The sequence below is a fragment of the Bubalus kerabau genome, chromosome 19, assembly GCF_029407905.1.
Source record: "Bubalus kerabau isolate K-KA32 ecotype Philippines breed swamp buffalo chromosome 19, PCC_UOA_SB_1v2, whole genome shotgun sequence".
NCBI lineage: Eukaryota > Metazoa > Chordata > Mammalia > Artiodactyla > Bovidae > Bubalus > Bubalus kerabau.
Genome location: NC_073642.1, coordinates 32,486,227 through 32,506,383, shown reverse-complemented (window position 1 = coordinate 32,506,383; position 20,157 = coordinate 32,486,227). Strand labels below are relative to the sequence as shown.

Genomic DNA, 20,157 nt, shown 5'->3' with positions numbered 1-20,157 from the left:
GGCCAAATTAGTTTTGTGTATTGTTTATATTTATTTTAAGAACTTTGAAGACTAAAGATATTTTTGGCTTTATCATGTAAACATTTGTGTCTCTTGTCCATTTGTTTGTATTAATAGAACAATTGCAGAATCTAAGAAGAAACATGAAGAAAAACAAATGAAAGCACAGCAGCTAAGGGAAAAGTTACGTGAACAGAAAACATTAAAGCTTCAGAAATTGTTAGAAAGGGTGAGTTTTTAATTTTTAGAGAACCATGATTGCCTTAAATTGCTGGGCTTATTTTCATATTGACTTTTTCTGGTTTCAAAGAAGCTAAAAGAACAGTAAAAATAAATTCACTAGAAAATAAAAGCATTTCTATCCACTGAAAATTACCTGTACCTTTCTAAAAAAAGAAATAAGAATTTGTCATTCCTAAAAAAGCTAGTAAATTGATGTTCTGCAGTTTGCATGGATTATTAAAGCTACACTTTGTCTTTTGCCATTTTCACTGGGGGTTTCCTTAGTCAGTCTTGTGCAAAGTGTTTGATGAATTGGTAGGACAGTTTTGAGCCTGAGATGGTGAAATTTGAATAAGCAGGGCACTAAGTAGATTCATGGGGTTTCCCTTGTGTCTCAGACAGCAGAGAATCTGCCTGCAATGTCGGAGTATTCAGAGCAGTATAACTTTAGGTCACTGTGATGTAGTGGAAGGAACACGGACTCTGGAGATAGCCAGTCTGGTGAAATCTTGATTTTAACCACATGATAGCATGTGGTGGGTGCCCTTGGCAAATTACTTAACAATATTGCCTTTTAATTTCTTTATCCATAAAATGGCATTTATAACTGTTAACCAGCTGTGTTGATGAATGTAGCAAGTATGTAAAACTGTAGCATGGTACTTGGGTGACTGTTGTTCCATATATATATGGTCATTCTTATTGTTAATTATACATGGCAGATGTGAGTACTGTGTTAGTTATGTGTGCTGTGTAACAAAGGACCTCAAGACTCAGCAGTTTAAAACGACACACATTTATTAGCTCACAGTTTCTTGGGCATGGAAACCGGAAGTGGCTTCTGTTGTGATTTTTTGTTTGTTTGTTCAGAGTCTCTCGTGAGGTTGCAGTCAGTGTGTTGGCTTGGGCAGCAGTCATTCGGAGCTGAAAGATCCACTTTCAGATCCCTCATGTGGCTGTTGGCAGGCCTGGAGTCCTCTTTAGTGGTTGGTTGTGGACCCCCATTTCTTGCCATGTGAGTCTTTCCACAGCCCAGTGTTCTCATGACATGGCTGCTACCATTGCCACAGAATAATCTGAGAGAGAAAAAGAGAGAATGAATAAGTGAGCTGCCAGAATGGAAGCTGCATTGTCTTTTTATAATAACCTAATCTTAGAAGTGATGTACTATCACTTTTGCTGAATTATATTGCTCCTTGGAAGGAAAGTTATGACAAACCGTGGCAGTGTATTAAAAAGCAGGGCCATCACTTTGCTGACAGAGGTCCATATAGTCAAAGCTACGATTTTTTCCAGTGGTTGTATATGGATGTGAGATTTGGACCATAAAGAAGGCTGAGCACCAAGAATCGATGCTTTGAAATTGTTGTGCTGGAGAAGGCTGTTGAGAGTCCCTTGGACAGCAAGGAGATCCAACCAGTCCATCCTAAAGGAAGTCAGTCCTGAATATTCATTGGAAGGACTGATTCTAAAGCTGAAGCTCCAGTACTTTGGCCACCTGATGCAAAGAGCCAACTTACTGAAAAAGACCCTGATGTTGGGAAAGATTGAAAGCAAAAGAAGAGGGCAGCAGAGGATGAGATGGTTAAATAGTATCACCAACTTAGTAGGCATGAATTTGAGCAAACTCTGGGAGATAGTGGAGGACAGAGGAGCCTGGCATGCTACAGTGCATGGGGTTGCAGAGTCGAACATGGTTTAGTGACTGAACAACAACAGATTGGTCACAGTCCTGATAGAATGTGGGAGGGAAATATGCAAAGGTCTGAATACCAGGTGACTGGGATCATTTGGAGCCATCTTGGGGTCTGTGTACTACAAATACTTGGCACAGCACAGCAGAAGCATGTGCCCCCTGTAGTATGATAGTCACTCAGTCATGCCCGACTCTTGCAACCCCATGACTGTAGCCTGCCAGGCTCCTCTGTCCATGAGATTCTCCAGGCAAGAATACTGGAGTGGGTTGCCATTTCCTTCTCCAGGGGATCTTCCCAACCCAGGAATGGAACCCAGATCTCCTGCATTGCAGGCAGATTCTTTACCGACTGAGCTATGAGGGAAGCCCTTCCCTGTAGTATAGGTAAACTCTTTTGTTTACCTTTTGGTCCTAGAAAGGAGAACTAATATGCATAGGTTAAAAGTATTTTCACTCCTTTTGTGTGTTTTAAAATTGGGAGAGATAATTAGATCAAATAGTTTGATTGTAAAAAAGAGGTGACATAAGATTCTCCTTAATGCAGTAGAAAAGTTGGTGGGATAGGAAGAAAATCTATAATTTTTCTCTTTACTTGAATCTCAAGAATTTAATTATTTATATTTTAATCATTTAGTTTGGATAAATCAAGTATGAAAAACAGTCTCCTTGTAATGGGGTTCTATAAGAGTTAATATATTTTTTCATTTTAAGCTTCAGAAAACTGTTCTAACACAATTATACTTTACCTTCTTATTGTGTTTTTAATACAAACAAAATTATATAGTTTTTTTCCTCACTAATATAATCTCCAGATAATTCATGCAAACACAATAATAAATTCTTGAAATTGTATAAGACATTAGAAGTTCTTAATTTTCCCATCAATGGTCAGTATCACGTCAATTAATTCAAATGATAAATCTCACCTTCCATTTGTACAGTGGTTATTGTTTCATTACTGTTCTTCCATATATGGTCTCATATGATCACAACAGTACTTCTGTGAGGCACACAGAGTTGAACAGATCCTGAGCCCCATTTCATATCATAGGTGTGAAAACTGAATCTAGGAGAGACTGAGGGCTGTCTGCAGTGTCATAGAACCAATCATTTGCAGAGCTGGGGCTTTAAGGACCTGTTTTTACCTCCTATTTCAGTGTTCTTTCTGCATCATACTTTTTAAGGTGGTTAAACCCATTATTATGTAGCTAAAATTCAACTTAAATGTTAGTTTTCTTCCCATTCGTGTTAAGTCAGCATTGATTTTCTTTATTCTTTTTGGTGCTAGTTCTAATATGTTGAAGCACAGGATAAGTCTTTTACTTCTCCTATTTGATATTGTTTTAAGGAATTAAATGCAGCTATCATAATTATCTTTATTCTTCCATAAGTAAAACTCTGTGTGTTCCTTCAGGGAATGTTCTTATGCAGATAATTGTGACTTTTCAAACTTCTCACCATTTTTCAATTTCTAGGGTAATCATTTGTCTTGAATTTGAGTTATAGAGACAACATTTATAAGGATAAGAAATACTATTTTTAAGTGTGCCCATAGTGCAATATAATAATAACAGCAAATATTTCTCTTGAGCAATGTCTAATGTACTATTCTAAAAGTTTTACATATATTGACTGACTCAGTCTTTAAAACCTGTGAGTTAGATACTACTACTGTTCTGTTTATAGATGAGGAAACTGAGATGTAGGCTAAAAAAGTTGCCCAGTTTACATATCTAGCAAGTGACTGGTAGATTATGAACTGTCAGGCTTTATAGTCTGTGTTCTTAATAATTAGTCATGATCTTTAGATCTTTCCTGGTTCTTCACTTTGTAATTCCTAAGCTGTTTACCTGTTTGCACTTCTTGTCAAATGACTATCCATGCTGAAATTAATGATGTGATAATTCATTGCATATAGGAGAAAGAAGTCCGAAAGTGGAAAGAAGGGTTATTAGACCAACGACGTAGGATGATGGAAGAGAAATTACTTCATGCTGAATTCAAACGAGAGGTGCAATTACAAGCAATTGTTAAGAAAGCACAAGAAGAAGAAGCTAAGGTATGTCTTAGGTGTTTTGAACATTGAATTAGTTACTCAAGTACTTTCAATTGTTACATGAGAAGTTAATATTTATCAAGTGTTTATTCGGTACCAGAATAACAGCATTTTTACAGGCTCATTTGAAATTTATTCTGTACAATATTTTATTCTTAAAATAATCCTATGAGATATATATTATTTTTATCGCTTAATTGAAGTATAATTTATAGATAATAAATAACACATATGTGAAGCATCAGTTTGATGAGTTTTGACACATGTATTCCTGAAACCATAAGTACAATGAAAATAATAAACAGTTCCATCACCCTCAAAAGTTTCTTCATACCTCTTTGTAATTCATTCCTTCATCCAGCTCTTTTACCGTGCAATTGCTGATCTGCTTTTTGTCACTATGGATGTTAGCATTTTCTAGAATTTTATGTGAATGGAATCATAGAGTAGGTACTCTTTCTTCTGGCATCTTTCACTCAGCATAGTTAGTTTGAATTTTATCCATGTTGTTGTATATATCATTTCCGTTGCATTGCTGAGAAGTGTATCATTGTGTAGAAATACCATAGTTTGTTAATCCAGTCACTTGTTGATGGACATTTGTTTTCATTACAGTTTTTGGCTATTATAGATACAGCTGCTGTGTAAATTCATGTACAAGCCTTTGTGCAGATGTGTGCTTTTATTTTCTCTGGTGAATACCCAAGAGTGGATTGGCAGAATCCTATGAGAAGTTTAACTTTTAAAGAAACAGTTTATATACTTTTACCAGTAGTGCAGAGTGTTCTAGTTAGCCACATTCTCACCAATACTTGACATGGTTACACATTGTAATTATAACCATTTCATATTAGTCTGTATATATAGTTCTCATATGGTTTTAATTTGCTTTTTGAACATCTTTTTATGTGTGTATTTTTTCTATCTGAAGCTCTTATTTGGTGCAGTGTTTATTCAGGTATCTGTTGATTTTTGAAAGTTAGATTGTTTTATTGTTATTCAAACAGGTGTGTTTTTAGCTTTTTTGAGGTATACTTAACAAATGAAATAGATACTTACGTGATGATTTGATATACATTGTGAGAGGATTCCCCTGATTGAGTTAATTAACATATTCATCACCTCACATATTTATCTTTTGTGTGTGTGAACATTTACGTTTTCCCATATCATATTTTAATTATACAATACAGTGTTATCAACTATAGTTAGCATACTATACATTAGATGCTCAGGTCTTATTCACTGTATAACTGAAATTTTGTATCCTTTTACCAGTCTCTTCCTATTTCTGTCTGTCTCCTTCTGGCCCCTGGCAAATACTTTGCTACTCTCTCTTTCTTTGAGTTTTTTTTTTTTAATTGAAGTATCAGTTCAGTTCAGTTCAGTCACTCTGTTGTGTCTGACTCTTTGCGACCATGTAAACCACAGCACGCCAGGCCTCCCTGTCCATCACCAGCTCCCGGAGTGTGCCAAAACTCATGTCCATTGAGTTGGTGATGCCATCCAACCATCTCATCCTCTGTCGTCCCCTTCTCCTGTCCTCAATCTTTTGCAGCATCAGGATCTTTTCAAATGAGTCAGCTCTTGGCATCAGGTGGCCAAAGTATTGGAGTTTCAGCTTCAACATCAGTCCTTCCAGTGAACACACCCAGGACTGATCTCCTTTAGGATGGACTGGTTGGATCTCCTTGCAGTCCAAGGGACTCTCAAGAGTCTTCTCCAACACCACAGTTCAAAAGCATCAATTCTTCTGTGCTCAGCTTTCTTCACAGTCCAACTCTCACATCCATACATGACTACTGGAAAAACCATAGCTTTGACTAGACGGACCTTTGTTGTCAAAGTAATGTCTCTCCTTTTTAATATGCTGTCTAGGTTGGTCATAACTTTCCTTCCAAGGAGTAAAGTGTCTTTTAATTTCATTGCTGCAATCACCATCTGAAGTGATTTTGAAGCAGAGAAAAATAAAGTCATCCACTGTTTCCCCATCTATTGCCATGAAGTGATGGGACCGGATGCCATGATCTTAGTTTTCTGAATGTTGAGCTTTAAGCCAACTTTTTCACTCTCCTCTTTCACGTTCATCAAGAGGCTCTTTAGTTCTTCACTTTTTGCCATAAGGGTGGTGTCATCTGCATACCTGAGGTTATTGATATTTTTCCCTGCTGTCTTGATTCCAGCTTGTGCTTCTTCCAGCCCAGCGTTTCCCATGATGTACTCTGCATAGAAGTTAAATAAGCAGGGTGACAATATACGGCCTTGACGTACTCCTTTTCCTATTTGGAACCAGTCTGTTGTTCCATGTGCCGTTCTAACTGTTGCTTGCTGACCTGCATACAGATTTCTCAAGAGGCAGGTCAGGTGGTCTGGTATTCCCATCTCTTTCAGAATTTTCCAGTTTATTGTGATCCACACAGTCAAAGGCTTTGGCATAGTCAATAAAGCAGAAATAGATGTTTTTCTAGAACTCTCTTTCTTTTTCAGTGATCCAGCGGATGTTGGCAATTTGATCTCTGGTTCCTCTGCCTTTTCTAAAACCAGCTTGAACATCTGGAAGTTCACAGTTCACATATTGAAGCCTGGCTTGGAGAATTTTGAGCATTACTTTACTAGCGTGTGAGATGAGTGCAATTGTGCAGTGGTTTGAGCATTCTTTGGCATTGCCTTTCTTTGGGATTGGAATGAAAACTGACCTTTTCCAGTCCTGTGGCCACTGCTGAATTTTCCAAATTTGCTGACATATTGAGTGCAGCACTTTCACAGCATCATCTTTTACGATTTGAAATAACTTGACTGGAATTCCATCACCTCCACTAGCTTTGTTCATAGTGATGCTTCCTAAGGCCCACTTGACTTCACATTCTAGGATGTCTGGCTCTAGGTGAGTGATCACACCATCGTGATTATCTTGGTCATGAAGATCTTTTTTGTACAGTTCTTCTTGTATTCTTGCCACCTCTTCTTAATATCTTCTGCTTCTGTTAGGTCCATATTGAGCCCATCTTTGCATGATATGTTCCCTTGGTATGTTTAATTTTCTTAGAGAGATCTCTAGTCTTTCCCATTCTGTTGTTTTCCTCTATTTCTTTGCATTGATCGCTGAGGAAGGCTTTCTTATCTCTCTTTGCTATTCTCTGGAACTCTACATTCAAATTGAAGTATAGTTGATTTAGAATATTATATTAGTTTCATGTATGCAATATAGTGATTAGTGTTTTTACAGATATTACTCCATTGTTAGTCATTGCATGATAATGACTGTGATTCCCTATAATAGCAATATATAATTTTTGCTTATCTATTTTATACATAGTAATTTGTATTAAATCTGTACCCCCGATTTGCCTCTTCCCCTCCCCCTTCTCTTTGGTTACCACTAGTTTGTTTTCTGTATCTGTTTCTGTTTTGCATATATATTCATTTGTATTATTTTTTAGATACCTCATAGAAGTGATATCATATAGTATTTGTCTTTCCTTGTCTGACTTACTTCACTGAACATAATATTCTTTAGGTTCATCCATGTTACTGTAAATGGCAGCATTTCATTCCTTTTATGGTTGAGTAATATTCCATTATATACATGCACACCCCACACATCTTCTTTATTCATTCATCTGTTGATGAGCCTTTCAGTTTCTTCCATATCTATATAGAAATTCAGTAAAACAATGATACTTTTTGATCCTGTAGACCAGTTGGACTTAATAGATATATACAGGACATCATATTCAAAAACAGCAGAATACACATTCTCTTCAAGTGCACATGGAATGTTCTCCAGGATAGATCACATACTAGACCATAAACAAGTCATAACAAATATAAGAGGATGGAAATTATATCAAGTATTTTTGCTAACCACAGTGGTTAGCAAACTGGAAATCAGCTACAGAAAGAAAAATCTTTTGATGAGTTTGACTTTTTCTTTTATATTCCAAATATAACTGGTACAATACAATATTTTTCTTTCTCCATCTGGCTTATTCCACTTTAGTATAGTAAGCTCCATGTTCATCCATGTTGTAGCAAATAGCAGAATTTCTTAAAAGATTTTGTATATTTTAGGTATTAACATCTGTGTTTTGCAAATGTATTTTCTTAGTCTATGGAATGCCTTTTTGTTTTCTTAAAAGTGACTTTTGAAGCTTTAAAAATTGGAAAGGTCCAATATATTGACTTTTTTTCTATACTTTGTGTTTTTTATGCCCTTTTAAAAAAATTGTTATGTAAATTTAAGATCACTAGGATTTTCCCTTAAGTTTTCTCTAGACGTTTTAAATTTTATGATGACATCTGTTCCATTTTGAATTAAATTTTGTATATGGTGTGAAGTAAAGTTCAGGTTCATTTTTTTTATATGGATATCTAATGTTCCATTATCATTGTCAAAGAGGCCATCTTTTATATAATGAATTGCCTTGGATACTTGTTGACTAGCAGTTGGCCATATATGTGTGGGTTTGTTTATGATTTTCTGTTCTGTTACATTTATCTTTATGCCTATTTTTAGACCAATAACACTTTATTACTCTACCTTTATAACCTCATGCAATCAGGAAGTATAAATCCTTAAGTTGTATTTTCTTCTAAAATATTTTTGCTATTTTAGGACAATATTGACTAGTTGTGATGATAGCTAACATCATTGCCATGTTCCCAGTTTTAGGAAGAAAGCATTCAGTCTTTCACCGTTAAGTATAGTATTAGCTGTGGATCTTTCAGAGACGTTCTTTATTAGATTGAGGAACTTCCTTTCTATTCCTAGTTACTAAATTTTTTTACCATGAAGTTTGAATTTGGTTACTTGCTTTTTCTGCATTTATTGAGATAATGTTATGTTTTTATAAGATTTTTAAATGGTGAATTTCAGTATTTGATTTTCAAATACCAAAGTGTGTAGTTCTAGGACAAACCTCACATGGTCATGATATAAAAACATTTTTATATTTTGGAGAGCTTGGTTTGCTGAAATTTTAAGAATTGTTGGATCAGTATTTATGAGGGGTTTTGATTCTCCTAGTTTGTTGAGTGCTTTCATCATGAAGGATACTGTATTTTGTCAAGCACTTTTTCTGCATCTGTTGCAAGAATAATGTGGATTTCTCCTTTGTTCTTTTGCTATTTGGTGTATTACATTATTCATGTAATTTATATATTTTAGTCTAATTTTTTAGTTGTTTAAGGTAGAAAGGTACATCTGGACCCTTTTACTGCATTATAGCTGGAAGTGGATGTTCTGAACTATGTATTGTTTTTATATTTTAGAGGAGCAATCTGAAAGCAGATTGTTGATGGTCACAGCCAGAATTAAAATCCTGGTGTTTGTGGTTCCAAAACCTGTGCTTTTACCACTGTTCTTATTATTGGTTTAGTATTCTCATTTTGTGGTCTTTTTTCATATGACTTGTATGAATTTTGATTTGTCTAATTGCTTAATATATTTATTTTCATTATAATCTCATTAAGCCAGAGGTCAGGAAGATCCCCTGAAGGAGGGCATGGCAACTCACTCTAGTATTCTTGCCTGGAGAATCCTATGGACAGAGGAGCCTGGTGGGCTACAGTCCAGAGTCTCAAAGAGTCAGACATGACTGAAGTGACTTAGCATGCAGCAAACCAAAGTGACTCCTGTAAACAAAATAACCCAAGCTATAGTTTTAAGTAGTTTCCATCAAGATAAATGATCAACTGCTGGTTGGGTTTACATAAAGATATCAGCTGCCATTTGTAGTTTAAAAAATTCTTAATAATCCCAGTTAACTAAGATGAGTGTATTCTAAAATTTTTGCTAATATGAAGTACTTCTTTAAAACCCTACTACCAATACGCCCTGTTGGTTCTCTTAATTTTCATTGCTTTCTCTTTGATAATCTCTGAAATCCTATTTTGAAATGTATTGCATATACAAAGAAGATAAAAATAGACGATCTGGTTTTTTCTTGTTCTCTCATTCATTTAAATGTTTTACGAATGAATTGTTCTTAGTGTAATTACATAAATATCTTAACAGTTTGTGTGGAACATTATCAGTTATTTTCATCCCCAGACATTTTAATCTATGAAACAAAACCTCCTCCAACCTTTGGTTTTTTTTCACATGTCGGTATTTCCCAGTCTTGCCTGATCATAACAGTCATCTGAGTTGTTAAGAAGAGAGATTTCCAGGCTTTGCAGGTATTTTTCAGTAATGCTAGAGTGACCTCTGAGGAGCTTTATTGTTGGTAGTAAGCCTTCCACATGATTCTTATGATCAGGAAGTTTGGTTCCACATATATCAAAGAGTGGCTGCTTCTTCATGTTTGTTTAGTCACATCACTTTCTCCATACACTGCACGAATCATTTTTTGTGGTTCAGTTGCCTTTTTACCTTTCTTGAAATAATAATAATATGCTGAATATGTTGCTTTTTTCTTCCATCTTCAACATTAAAATGGCTCTGTAAAAATTCATCAATTTTGTTTCTTTCAAATACATGTTGATATGACACCTGTCACAATATAATCTAACAAAATTGTTTCAAATGAAGTTAAAGACAACTAAGCTGTAGTTGAGCCATCTTATGAAAAAACTGAATGAACCTTTTGGCCAACCCAATATATTGGAATATTTTCTTTTGACTTTCTTAATATAGATATTATTTTTATATTAGGTCATCTTAACTTGTTCTCCATGTTCAAAAGTTATTACTTATACATAAATTTATATTTTTAAAGTTCACAGTACTGTGATTGTAACAAGCCTTTCCTCCGTTAGTGATTTGATATTTTACCATCTCTGTTCTGTTTTCATGCTTAATTAACTGAGTTAATTCAATAATCATGTCACCTTTTCCTAAGTTTCCTTAACTTTCTTGTCTTCCTTTATTTTATCGTTATGTCATTTTATCATTTTTTTTTGCAGCTTTAAATCCAAGTGCATGTTGACTTCTCTTACATTACAGAATATGCCTAAGAAATTTTATGCTTTTTCTTTGGTTATGTTTTATTCCAGTAATTTTCAGGAAGTGTCTTATTCATTTACTTACTTATGGTTTTATTGAGATATCATTGACTATCAAAATTATATATTAAGATATACAACTTGATATTTTGATATACATATATATTTTGATATAATCACTACAATCCAGCTAATTAAAACATCTGTTACTTGTTAGTTACTGTATGTGTGTGTGTTAAGATTTCAGATCTATTTTCTAAGCAAATTCCAAGTATATGTTATAATATTGTTAACTGTTATCACTATGCTGTATGTTATATGGCCAAACATATTCAACTTATGTAACTAAAACTTTCGACCATTTGACCAGCATTACAGATTGGATTTTTTTATTCTATTTTTGCACATTCTCCCCTCTGAATTTTATTTTATGTATTTTTTTTTGAGCATTAAGGTCCCATTTATTTTTCTTTCATCTTGATTATGCTTAACATGTGACCCTTGATACAGTATGATTAATTTTCCTTGAGCATACCTGTTTGCCTTATACTTTCAGTCTAGTTTGAGAAATGATTATGTTGTTAATTTACTTATGAAAGTGGCAATATGTCATGGAGATTGGGAAATCTGTTTTAGAACTTCATTCACATGTGAGTTTGACACTTGCTTTAGTTTGAAACATATCTAATGATAGGTTTTATTTCATTTAGCATGGATTCCTGGAGTCTGTACTTCTGTCAGAGAGAGCAGCTCCAGTGTTTAATTCCATTTCACTCTGCCTTTTTCACAATAGCATGCCATCCTTCTGGCTTTCAAGAATGAGGAATTTGATCCCAACTGACGTTTTCCAGTTTTTTATCATTCAGTTCAGTTCACTTCAATCGCTCAGTCATGTCCGACTCTTTGCAACCCTATGAATCGCAGCACGCCAGGCCTCCCTGTCCATCACCAGCTCCCGGAGTTCACCCAAACTCACGTCCATCGGGTCAGTGATGCCATCCAGCCATCTCATCCTCTGTCGTCCCCTTCTCTTCCTGCCCCCAATCCCTCACAGTGTCAGAGTCTTTTCCAATGAGTCAACTCTTCGCATGAGGTGGCCAAAGTACTGGATTTTCAGCTTTAGCATCATTCCTTCCAAACAAATCCTAGGGCTGATCTCCTTCAGAATGGACTGGTTGGATCTCCTTGCAGTCCAAGGGACTCTCAAGAGTCTTCTCCGACACCACAGTTCAAAAGCATCAATTCTTCGGCACTCAGCTTTCTTCACAGTCCAACTCTCACATCCATACATGACCACTGGAAAAACCATAGCCTTGACTAGACGGACCTTTGTTGGTAAAGTAAAGTAATGTCTCTGCTTTTGAATATGCTGTCTAGGTTGGTCATAACTTTCCTTCCAAGGAGTAAGTGTCTTTTAATTTCATGGCTGCAGTCACCATCTGCAGTGATTTTGGAGCCCAGAAAAATAAAGTCTGACACTGTTTCCACTGTTTCCCCATCTATTTCCCATGAAGTGATGGGACCGGATGCCATGATCTTCGTTTTCTGAATGTTGAGCTTTAAGCCAACTTTTTCACTCTCCTCTTTCACTTTCATCAAGAGGTTTTTTAGTTCCTCTTCACTTTCTGCCATAAGGGTGGTGTCATCTGCATACCTGAGGTTATTGATATTTCTCCCGGCAATCTTGATTCCAGCTTGTGCTTCTTCCAGCCTAGCATTTCTCATGATGTATTCTGCATATAAGTTAAATAAGCAGGGTGACAATACACAGCCTTGACATCCTCCTTTTCCTATTTGGAACCGGTCCATTGTTCCATGTCCAGTTCTAACTGTTGCTTCCTGACCTGCATATAGATTTCTCAAGAGGCAGGTCAGGTGGTCTGGTATTCCCATCTCTTTCAGAATTTTCCAGTTTATTGTGATCCACACAGTCAAAGGCTTTGGCATAGTCAATAAAGCAGAAATAGATGTTTTTCTAGAACTCGCTTGCTTTTTCCATGATCCAGCGGATGTTGGCAATTTGATCTCTGGTTCCTCTGCCTTTTCTAAAACCATCTTGAACATCTGGAAGTTCACAGTTCATGTATTGCTGAAGCCTGGCTTGGAGAATTTTGAGCATTACTTTACTATCATTCCGTTCAGTTCAGTTCAGTTGCTCAGTTGTGTCCGACTCTTTGGGACCCCATGAATCGCAGCACGCCAGGCCTCCCTGTCCATCACCATCTCCTGGAGTCCACTCAGACTCACATCCATCGAGTCAGTGATGCCATCCAGCCATCTTATCCTCTGTTGTCCCCTTCTCCTCCTGCCCCCAATCCCTCCCAGCATCAGAGTCTTTTCCAGTGAGTCAACTCTTCGCATGAGGTGGCCAAAGTACTATCATTAGCTGTATTTTATTCATAAAAACTGTACTCTCTAGCAAAACTTGACTGTTGAAAATCAATATATGTAAAGTTGAGGATGAAATATATGTAGTTCAGTACTTTGTACCTAATTATAACTTATTTGGTGTATGTTGAAGAAAATTGATTTGTACAGTAAATAAGACAGTATGGTACTGGCACAAAACCAGAAATGTAGATCAATGGAACAGGGTAGAAAGACCAGAGATAAACCCACGCACTTAGTCACCTAATCTATGGCAGAGGCAAGAATATACAATAGAGAAAAGACAGTGTCTTTAATAAGTAGTGCTGGGAAAACTGGACAGCTGCATGTAAAAAAATGAAATTAGAATACTCCCTAACACCATGCACAAAAGCAAAGTCAAAATGGAATAAAGACCTAAATGTAAGACTGGACACTATAAAACTTTTAGAGGAAAACAGGAAGAACACTCATCTTTTTGACCCACCTCCTTGAGTAATGAAAATAAAAACAAAAATAAACAAAAGGACCTAATTAAACTTAAAATCTTATGCACCGCAGAGGAAACCATAAACAAGTCAGCTCTCAGAATGGGAGAAAATATTTGCAAACAAAGCAATTGACAAGGAATTAATCTACAAAATATACAAACAGCTCATGCTGTTCAATACCAAAAAAAAGAAAAACAAACAACCCACTCAAAAAATGGGCATAAGACTTAAATAGACATTTCACCAAAGAAGACATACAAATGGCCAAAAAGGACATGAAATGATGTTCAGCATCACTAATTATTAGAGAAATGCAAATCAAAACTACAGTGATGTATCACTTCAGATGGATCAGAATAACCATCATCATAAATGCTTCAAATAATGCTGGAGAGGGGGGTGAAGAAAAAGGAACCAATTTGAACTGTTGGTGGGAATGTAAATTGATACAGCCATGATGGAGAACAGTATGGAACTTCCTTAAAAATCTAAAGGTAGAACTGCCATATGACTCAGCAATACCACTACTGGACATATACCCTGAGAAAACCATAATTCAAAAAGATACACGCACCCCGATGCTTATTGCAGCACTGTTTACAATAGCCAGGACATGGAAGCAACCTTAATTTCCATGTACTGATGAATGGATCAAGAAGATGTGGTACATATATTCAATGGAATATTACTCAGCTACAAAATGGAATGAAATTGGGTCATTTGTGGAAATGTGGTTGGATCTAGAGACTGTCATATAGAGTGAAGTAAGTCAGAAAAAGACAAATGCCGTATGATATCACTTGTATGTGGAATCTAAAATATGACACAAAGGAACTGTCTCCAGAACAGAAATAGACTCACAGACATGGAGAATAGACCTGTGGTTGCCAAGGGGAGAGGGCCCAGGGGAGGACTGGATTGGGAATTTGGGGCTAACTATTAGCCCCATAGTAACTATTGGCCCTATAGTAGATGCAAACTATTATATATAGAATGGATGAATAACTAGGTCATATTGTATAACACAGGGAATTAATACATATATGTATGTATAACTGAATCACTTTGCTGTATACCAGAAGCTAACAACATTGTAAATGAATTGTATTTCAATAAAAAATTTCAATGGCAGGCCTTTATTTACTCTATTTCACGTCTTACTACGGCCTATGGATTTGTTATATACACTGGATTATTATCCATTTGGGGAATAAATATTGAAATAAAAGACTGGAAGTCAATTCATTTTTTGTTCTGTGCCGTATACAACTGGTTTATATTATTAAATAAAGACTTAAATTTCTTAACATGATGTGTTAAGAATCTGATGTGTCTGATGTGCCTTAGAATGAGCCTAATTTGAAACTTACTTTCTGTGTTTTTGTTGTTGTTGTTGTTGAAGGTAAACGAAATTGCCTTTATAAATACCCTTGAAGCCCAGAACAAACGCCATGATGTTTTATCAAAATTGAAGGAATATGAGCAGAGGCTTAATGAGTTACAGGAAGAGCGTCAGAGAAGACAGGAAGAAAAGCAAGCACGTGATGAAGCTGTTCAGGTAGAATTTTATTCAGCAGGCATTTGTGAGCACTGTCCATTTCCTAGGCCCTGGGAATAGAAAAAGAAGTCAGTCCTACACTCTGTTCCCAAGGGTGTATGGTTTAGTCCAGCATGGTTTGGAATCAGGAAGTCTGATAGCAAAGGCACTGTGTACTTCTTCAGATAACGTTATCAGTGTCTTTGTCAATTTGAATCTCTAGTCTCAACTAGATGAAGGGCTAAATTGCTCTGGACAGATTATTAGCTATTCTTTTCTAATTAGGTTGGGAAAGAATATGTTCCTTTCATCTATTAAAAATGGATTGTGTTTGAACCTGTGTATATAGCCTTAAGGAACTGGGCAATTTTTATGCTTATAACGGGGAGCACCTGTCGTATATTGGGCAGAATCATCAGGTACTTAAACCTCTGTAGCGTACCGTAAGTCAGCTACCATTTTCAGAATGGGAAGAAAGGTTAACATATAAACATGAGTGATGTTTTTTAACTATTTTAGATCTTCCTCAAGATCAGGTATGAACACAGACACATACTTTATCTATTATAACCACTATTGATTTGTTTATTCATTCAGTGATCATGTACTGTTGCTGTTATATGCTGAGCTTTGCTTGTGTGTGTCTTAGTCACTTAGTCGTGTTCAACTCTTTGCGACCCAATGGGCTGTAGCCTGCCAGGCTCCTCTGTGTATGAATTTTCCAGGCAAGAATACTGGAGTGGGTTGCCATTAGCTTTGCTTAAGGACATGAAAAAGATACGTCTTTGATCACAATGCAGAGACGTATATGTAAATAAATCTTAACCCATTAGGATAAGTGTAACAGTAAAAGCGTTTTGGAAGCACAAAGGAGAACACATTACTCAAATTGAGACATGAGAAAGTCAAGAAAAAGCTTTCTGGAGGAGATGATGCCTTAAGCAAGATTTGAGTAATGAGATAGTTGCAAACGGTGGAAATAGGCATTCCATGCAGAAGGAGATACGAGCGAGTACAGCCTGTAGAGTCATAGACTTGATCATGAAGACCTTTGTTGTTATGTTAAAAATTAGGGATGTTATTAATACTTTATGCTTCTTTATCTCACTGGTAATTTTAGAAGATTAAAATATCAATACAGCTTTCAAGTTTATTGGTTACTTCATGCTATTTTTGTGTACTAGCAAGCAGTCCCATATTCACCCAATCTCTGTTCGATTTGAGTTCAGGGTCTTATTTTAATCTTGAGTGCCAAGCTAACTTACGTTTAAAAATACAGAATGTACTATTACAGAAAATTTAGCTTGTCCTATCAAAGGGACAGTACAAAGTTTCATTATTATCATTTAAAAGTTAAAGTTGTCCATTAATTAATATTCTTAGATGAATAAATGAAATAGGATATTTGAATTTTTAATCTGTGCCATCTCTTCAGCTTTATTGCTGTTTTTCTTTCTGCAGTGGGACCATTTTATACAAATAATCGTTTTGAAAATTGCGTGTTACTTTTGAATAACTATTATGCATTAGTAATTCAGAAATAAATAAATAATGATCTTTGCCTTAATGGTAAATAATAGAACACAGTGTGAAAATGTAATACAAACCTGTATAGGCTATAGCAGTATCACAGAATAGGGAATAATTAGCTCTGTTGCTGAGAGGGGAATGTCAGGGAAAGTTCTCTGAAAGAGGTGACTTCTTAGCTGGATTTTGGGGGAAAATATATGAGTAATATTGTATATTTTTTAATAGGCTTCTGTGGTTACTTTTTCTACATTTGTTTTGCAGATTTGAAAATACAGCAGTTATTTTCTGTTTAAAAATTACTCTTATTTCATAATTTAGAACACTTATTAAGGCTTAAAGGAAAGCAGGTCTTCTGAAAGTAGTAAGGGATTTTTTTGTAGTCATTAACACATTTTTTGATTACTCAGAATTTTCTTTTTTAAAATGTTGAAATTTCTTGTGGATTTAATGTTCAATGGAAATTTTAAAACCTATATACATACGTTTAATCTGTATACTGATAGTAGAAAATTTATTGGTTTTATATACATATATAAAATTAAAAAAAATTATAAATGTATAGTCATTAGTGATGTGCTAGGCACTAAAGCCAAACATATAAATACAGTAATAGTAAGATTCTAACTCAGTGAAGAATTTAGAGAGGCCCCCATCTGCTTTAATTGTACTCTTGAAAAACTTCCAAAATTAATTGTTAAAGGCAGTTGTGATTCTTGGTTTTTTTGCAAGTGAAATACTAAGTTAATGCTACCATTGTATATTCTTAATTTGCCATTTTTGTTATGTAAATTATTGACAGATTAGTTTTAAGCCCAATTTCCTTAGATAGTCTGTGTTGTCCTCTTCCCATAATCTTTTGATTTGCGGGCATACAGGGCAGGGCTACAAAATCCGTTCTTTGGCCACTGTAAACATATCCTTGACTGTGAAACAAAGTACACGGGAGTCTGAGAGGTTTCAGAAGGCCTGAGAGGCAGATAGATGCCTTTCCAGTTCAGTTGCTGTAGGTTTATACTTTATATTTGTAAGCTTACAGATTTATGATGAATACTACTTTAAAACTTATGCTTCATTTGTTTAATAGGTATTTATCAAACTCCTGCTCTATACAAGATGCTTTTATGGAGTGCAGAGTTTTCTGTCTTTAGGAAACTTGTATTTTAGAAAGGAAAATACTAGCTGAATTTACTAATTTTACTCACAAGTACCAATTTTCCTGTCTAGTTATTAAAAACAGAAATTAGAGGATTGGATTTTTTTTGAAATTCAATTATTTGTTAGTACAACGTTGGAGTATTTCTTATATCCATAAAAACATTCAACAAGTTGACATTGTATTAATATTTACGCATACAACTTACATTGCATATACACATAAAGTAACTGTTTTATATAATATTAGTATATTTAATTTATAAGACCAACTTTAATTTTTAAAACTATATTCCATAAGATTTTGTTTTTATAAAATGTGAAATGAAAAGTTCTGGTTTAATTATACTTAAGCTTTATCTTTTTACATTTTAGTGTGGCAGTTGTGTTTTCAGATATACTGCAGATTTTTAAAAAAAATACTTCAAGTAAATTTGAGGTTAAGAGAAAACTTTGTTTTTACTCTTCAGTTTTTCAGATAATAATAGCTAAACAAGTTGCTACATATTATACTTAACTTAGTAGCGAGAGGTAGCTGTAACATTAATCCATGAATAATATTTCAGAAAGTAATGACTGTTTAAAATCTATTTGGATACCTTTACAAGTCTGCAGTCTGTCAGATATACTCTTCTGAAATCAGTACATTTCCTCTAGCTCCCCATCCCCTCTCCAAAAAGAAAAAGGAAAGAAAGAAAAGAATTAGGTACCCTTTGGTGGTACTACTTTAAAAAGGTTTTTTTCCCCTGCGTACGTACAACTTCTTGTAGAGATAAAGTTACCATTGTGAGTTAAGTTAATTATTAGAAATATTTACTTCTCTCCTCAGTGTTCTTGAGACAGAAACTGCTTTATCTGCAGTCATTTACTGAACACTTTATGCCATACTAAACACTTTGTTAGGTACTTACCTATATTAATAATTTAAATCTCACAACAAATGGTGTGTCTCTTTAAGGTAAAATGACTTGCTCAAAGTTATCTAAGTAGTAGTTACTAGAGCCTAGATCAGTGTTCTATTTATCATAAAGAGTTGTGGCCAGGAAAATGTTGTGTAAGCTACCTAGAGAATGGGGATGAATTGAAAGAAATACATCGGTATATCTAGTAATATGGTGAAATATATACAGAAAGTATATCACAGTGTTTTAATGAAGTATCTTCTACCTTAATAATGATTATAATAAATAATTACTGAGAATTTAGTATATGCCAACCCCTGTGGCAAGCGCTTTTCATGTATTATCTCATACATTCTGTACAGTATCCTTAAAAGTACTATTGTTATTTTTTGTCTTCTAGAAAACTAATTCACATATATTATGTAACTAGACCAGAGTCACCCGACAGTAAATAATGTAATCAGGGAACAAAGTTAGAGAGTCTAATGCAGTATCTACTCTCTTATCTACTATGCTATATTATAATGCCTCTCTCCTGACCACAAACTATGTGTGTGTATGTGTGTGTGTGTGTGCGTGTACAATTGCTCAGTCATGTCTGACTCTTTGTAACCCCATGGACTGTAACCCATCAGGCTTCTCTGTCTATGGGATTATCCCCGCAAGAATACTAGAGTAGGTTGTCATTTCCTCCTCCAGGGGATCGTTCCCACCCAGAGATTAAACCCGTATCTCCTGTGGCTGCTACCTTGGCAGGCAGATTCTTTACCACTGAGCCACCTGGGAAGCCCGGCTACAACCTTTTCTTCAGTTAAGAAGAAAGCTTAGTTCAGAAATAAATTCTGTTAATTATGCTTTCTTCATCATATTCTGTTATTTCTACAACCATCTAAACACAATGGTTTAGAAGTGATTAAACATAAAATATTTATCAGATTCTCACAGAATATAAATAACATAATATGTACTAAAATAACATTTATTCTTTATTTTTTTATTAATTTATTTTAATTGAAGGATAATTACAATATTGTAATGAGTTTTTTCCATACACTGACATGAATCAGCCATGGGTGCACATGTGTTCCCCCATCCTGAACCCCCCCCCCCAACCTCCGTCCCCACCCCATCCCTCTGGGTTGTCTCAGCACTGACTTTGAGTGCCCTGCTTCATGCATTGAACTTGCACTGGACATCTATTTTACATATGGTAATAAACATGTTTCAGTGCTTAAAATAGCATTTGTTCTTATAAATTT

The 20,157-nt window shown here is 35.3% G+C and overlaps 1 protein-coding gene across 9 annotated transcripts in view; it reads left to right on the top strand.

Moving 5' to 3' along the window:
* The window catches only part of SCAPER (S-phase cyclin A associated protein in the ER), a 413,812-nt gene that overhangs the window by 116,572 nt on the left and 277,083 nt on the right, over positions 1–20,157 (top strand). For 8 of the 9 annotated variants that reach the window (XM_055556199.1, XM_055556197.1, XM_055556198.1 and 5 more), the window contains exons 14-16: positions 118–229; positions 3,837–3,977; positions 15,180–15,335. In XM_055556199.1, coding sequence (XP_055412174.1) covers positions 118–229; positions 3,837–3,977; positions 15,180–15,335 — 409 coding nt within the window. The remainder of the gene's footprint in view (positions 1–117; positions 230–3,836; positions 3,978–15,179; positions 15,336–20,157) is intronic. The other variant, XM_055556200.1, reaches the window with a different exon arrangement.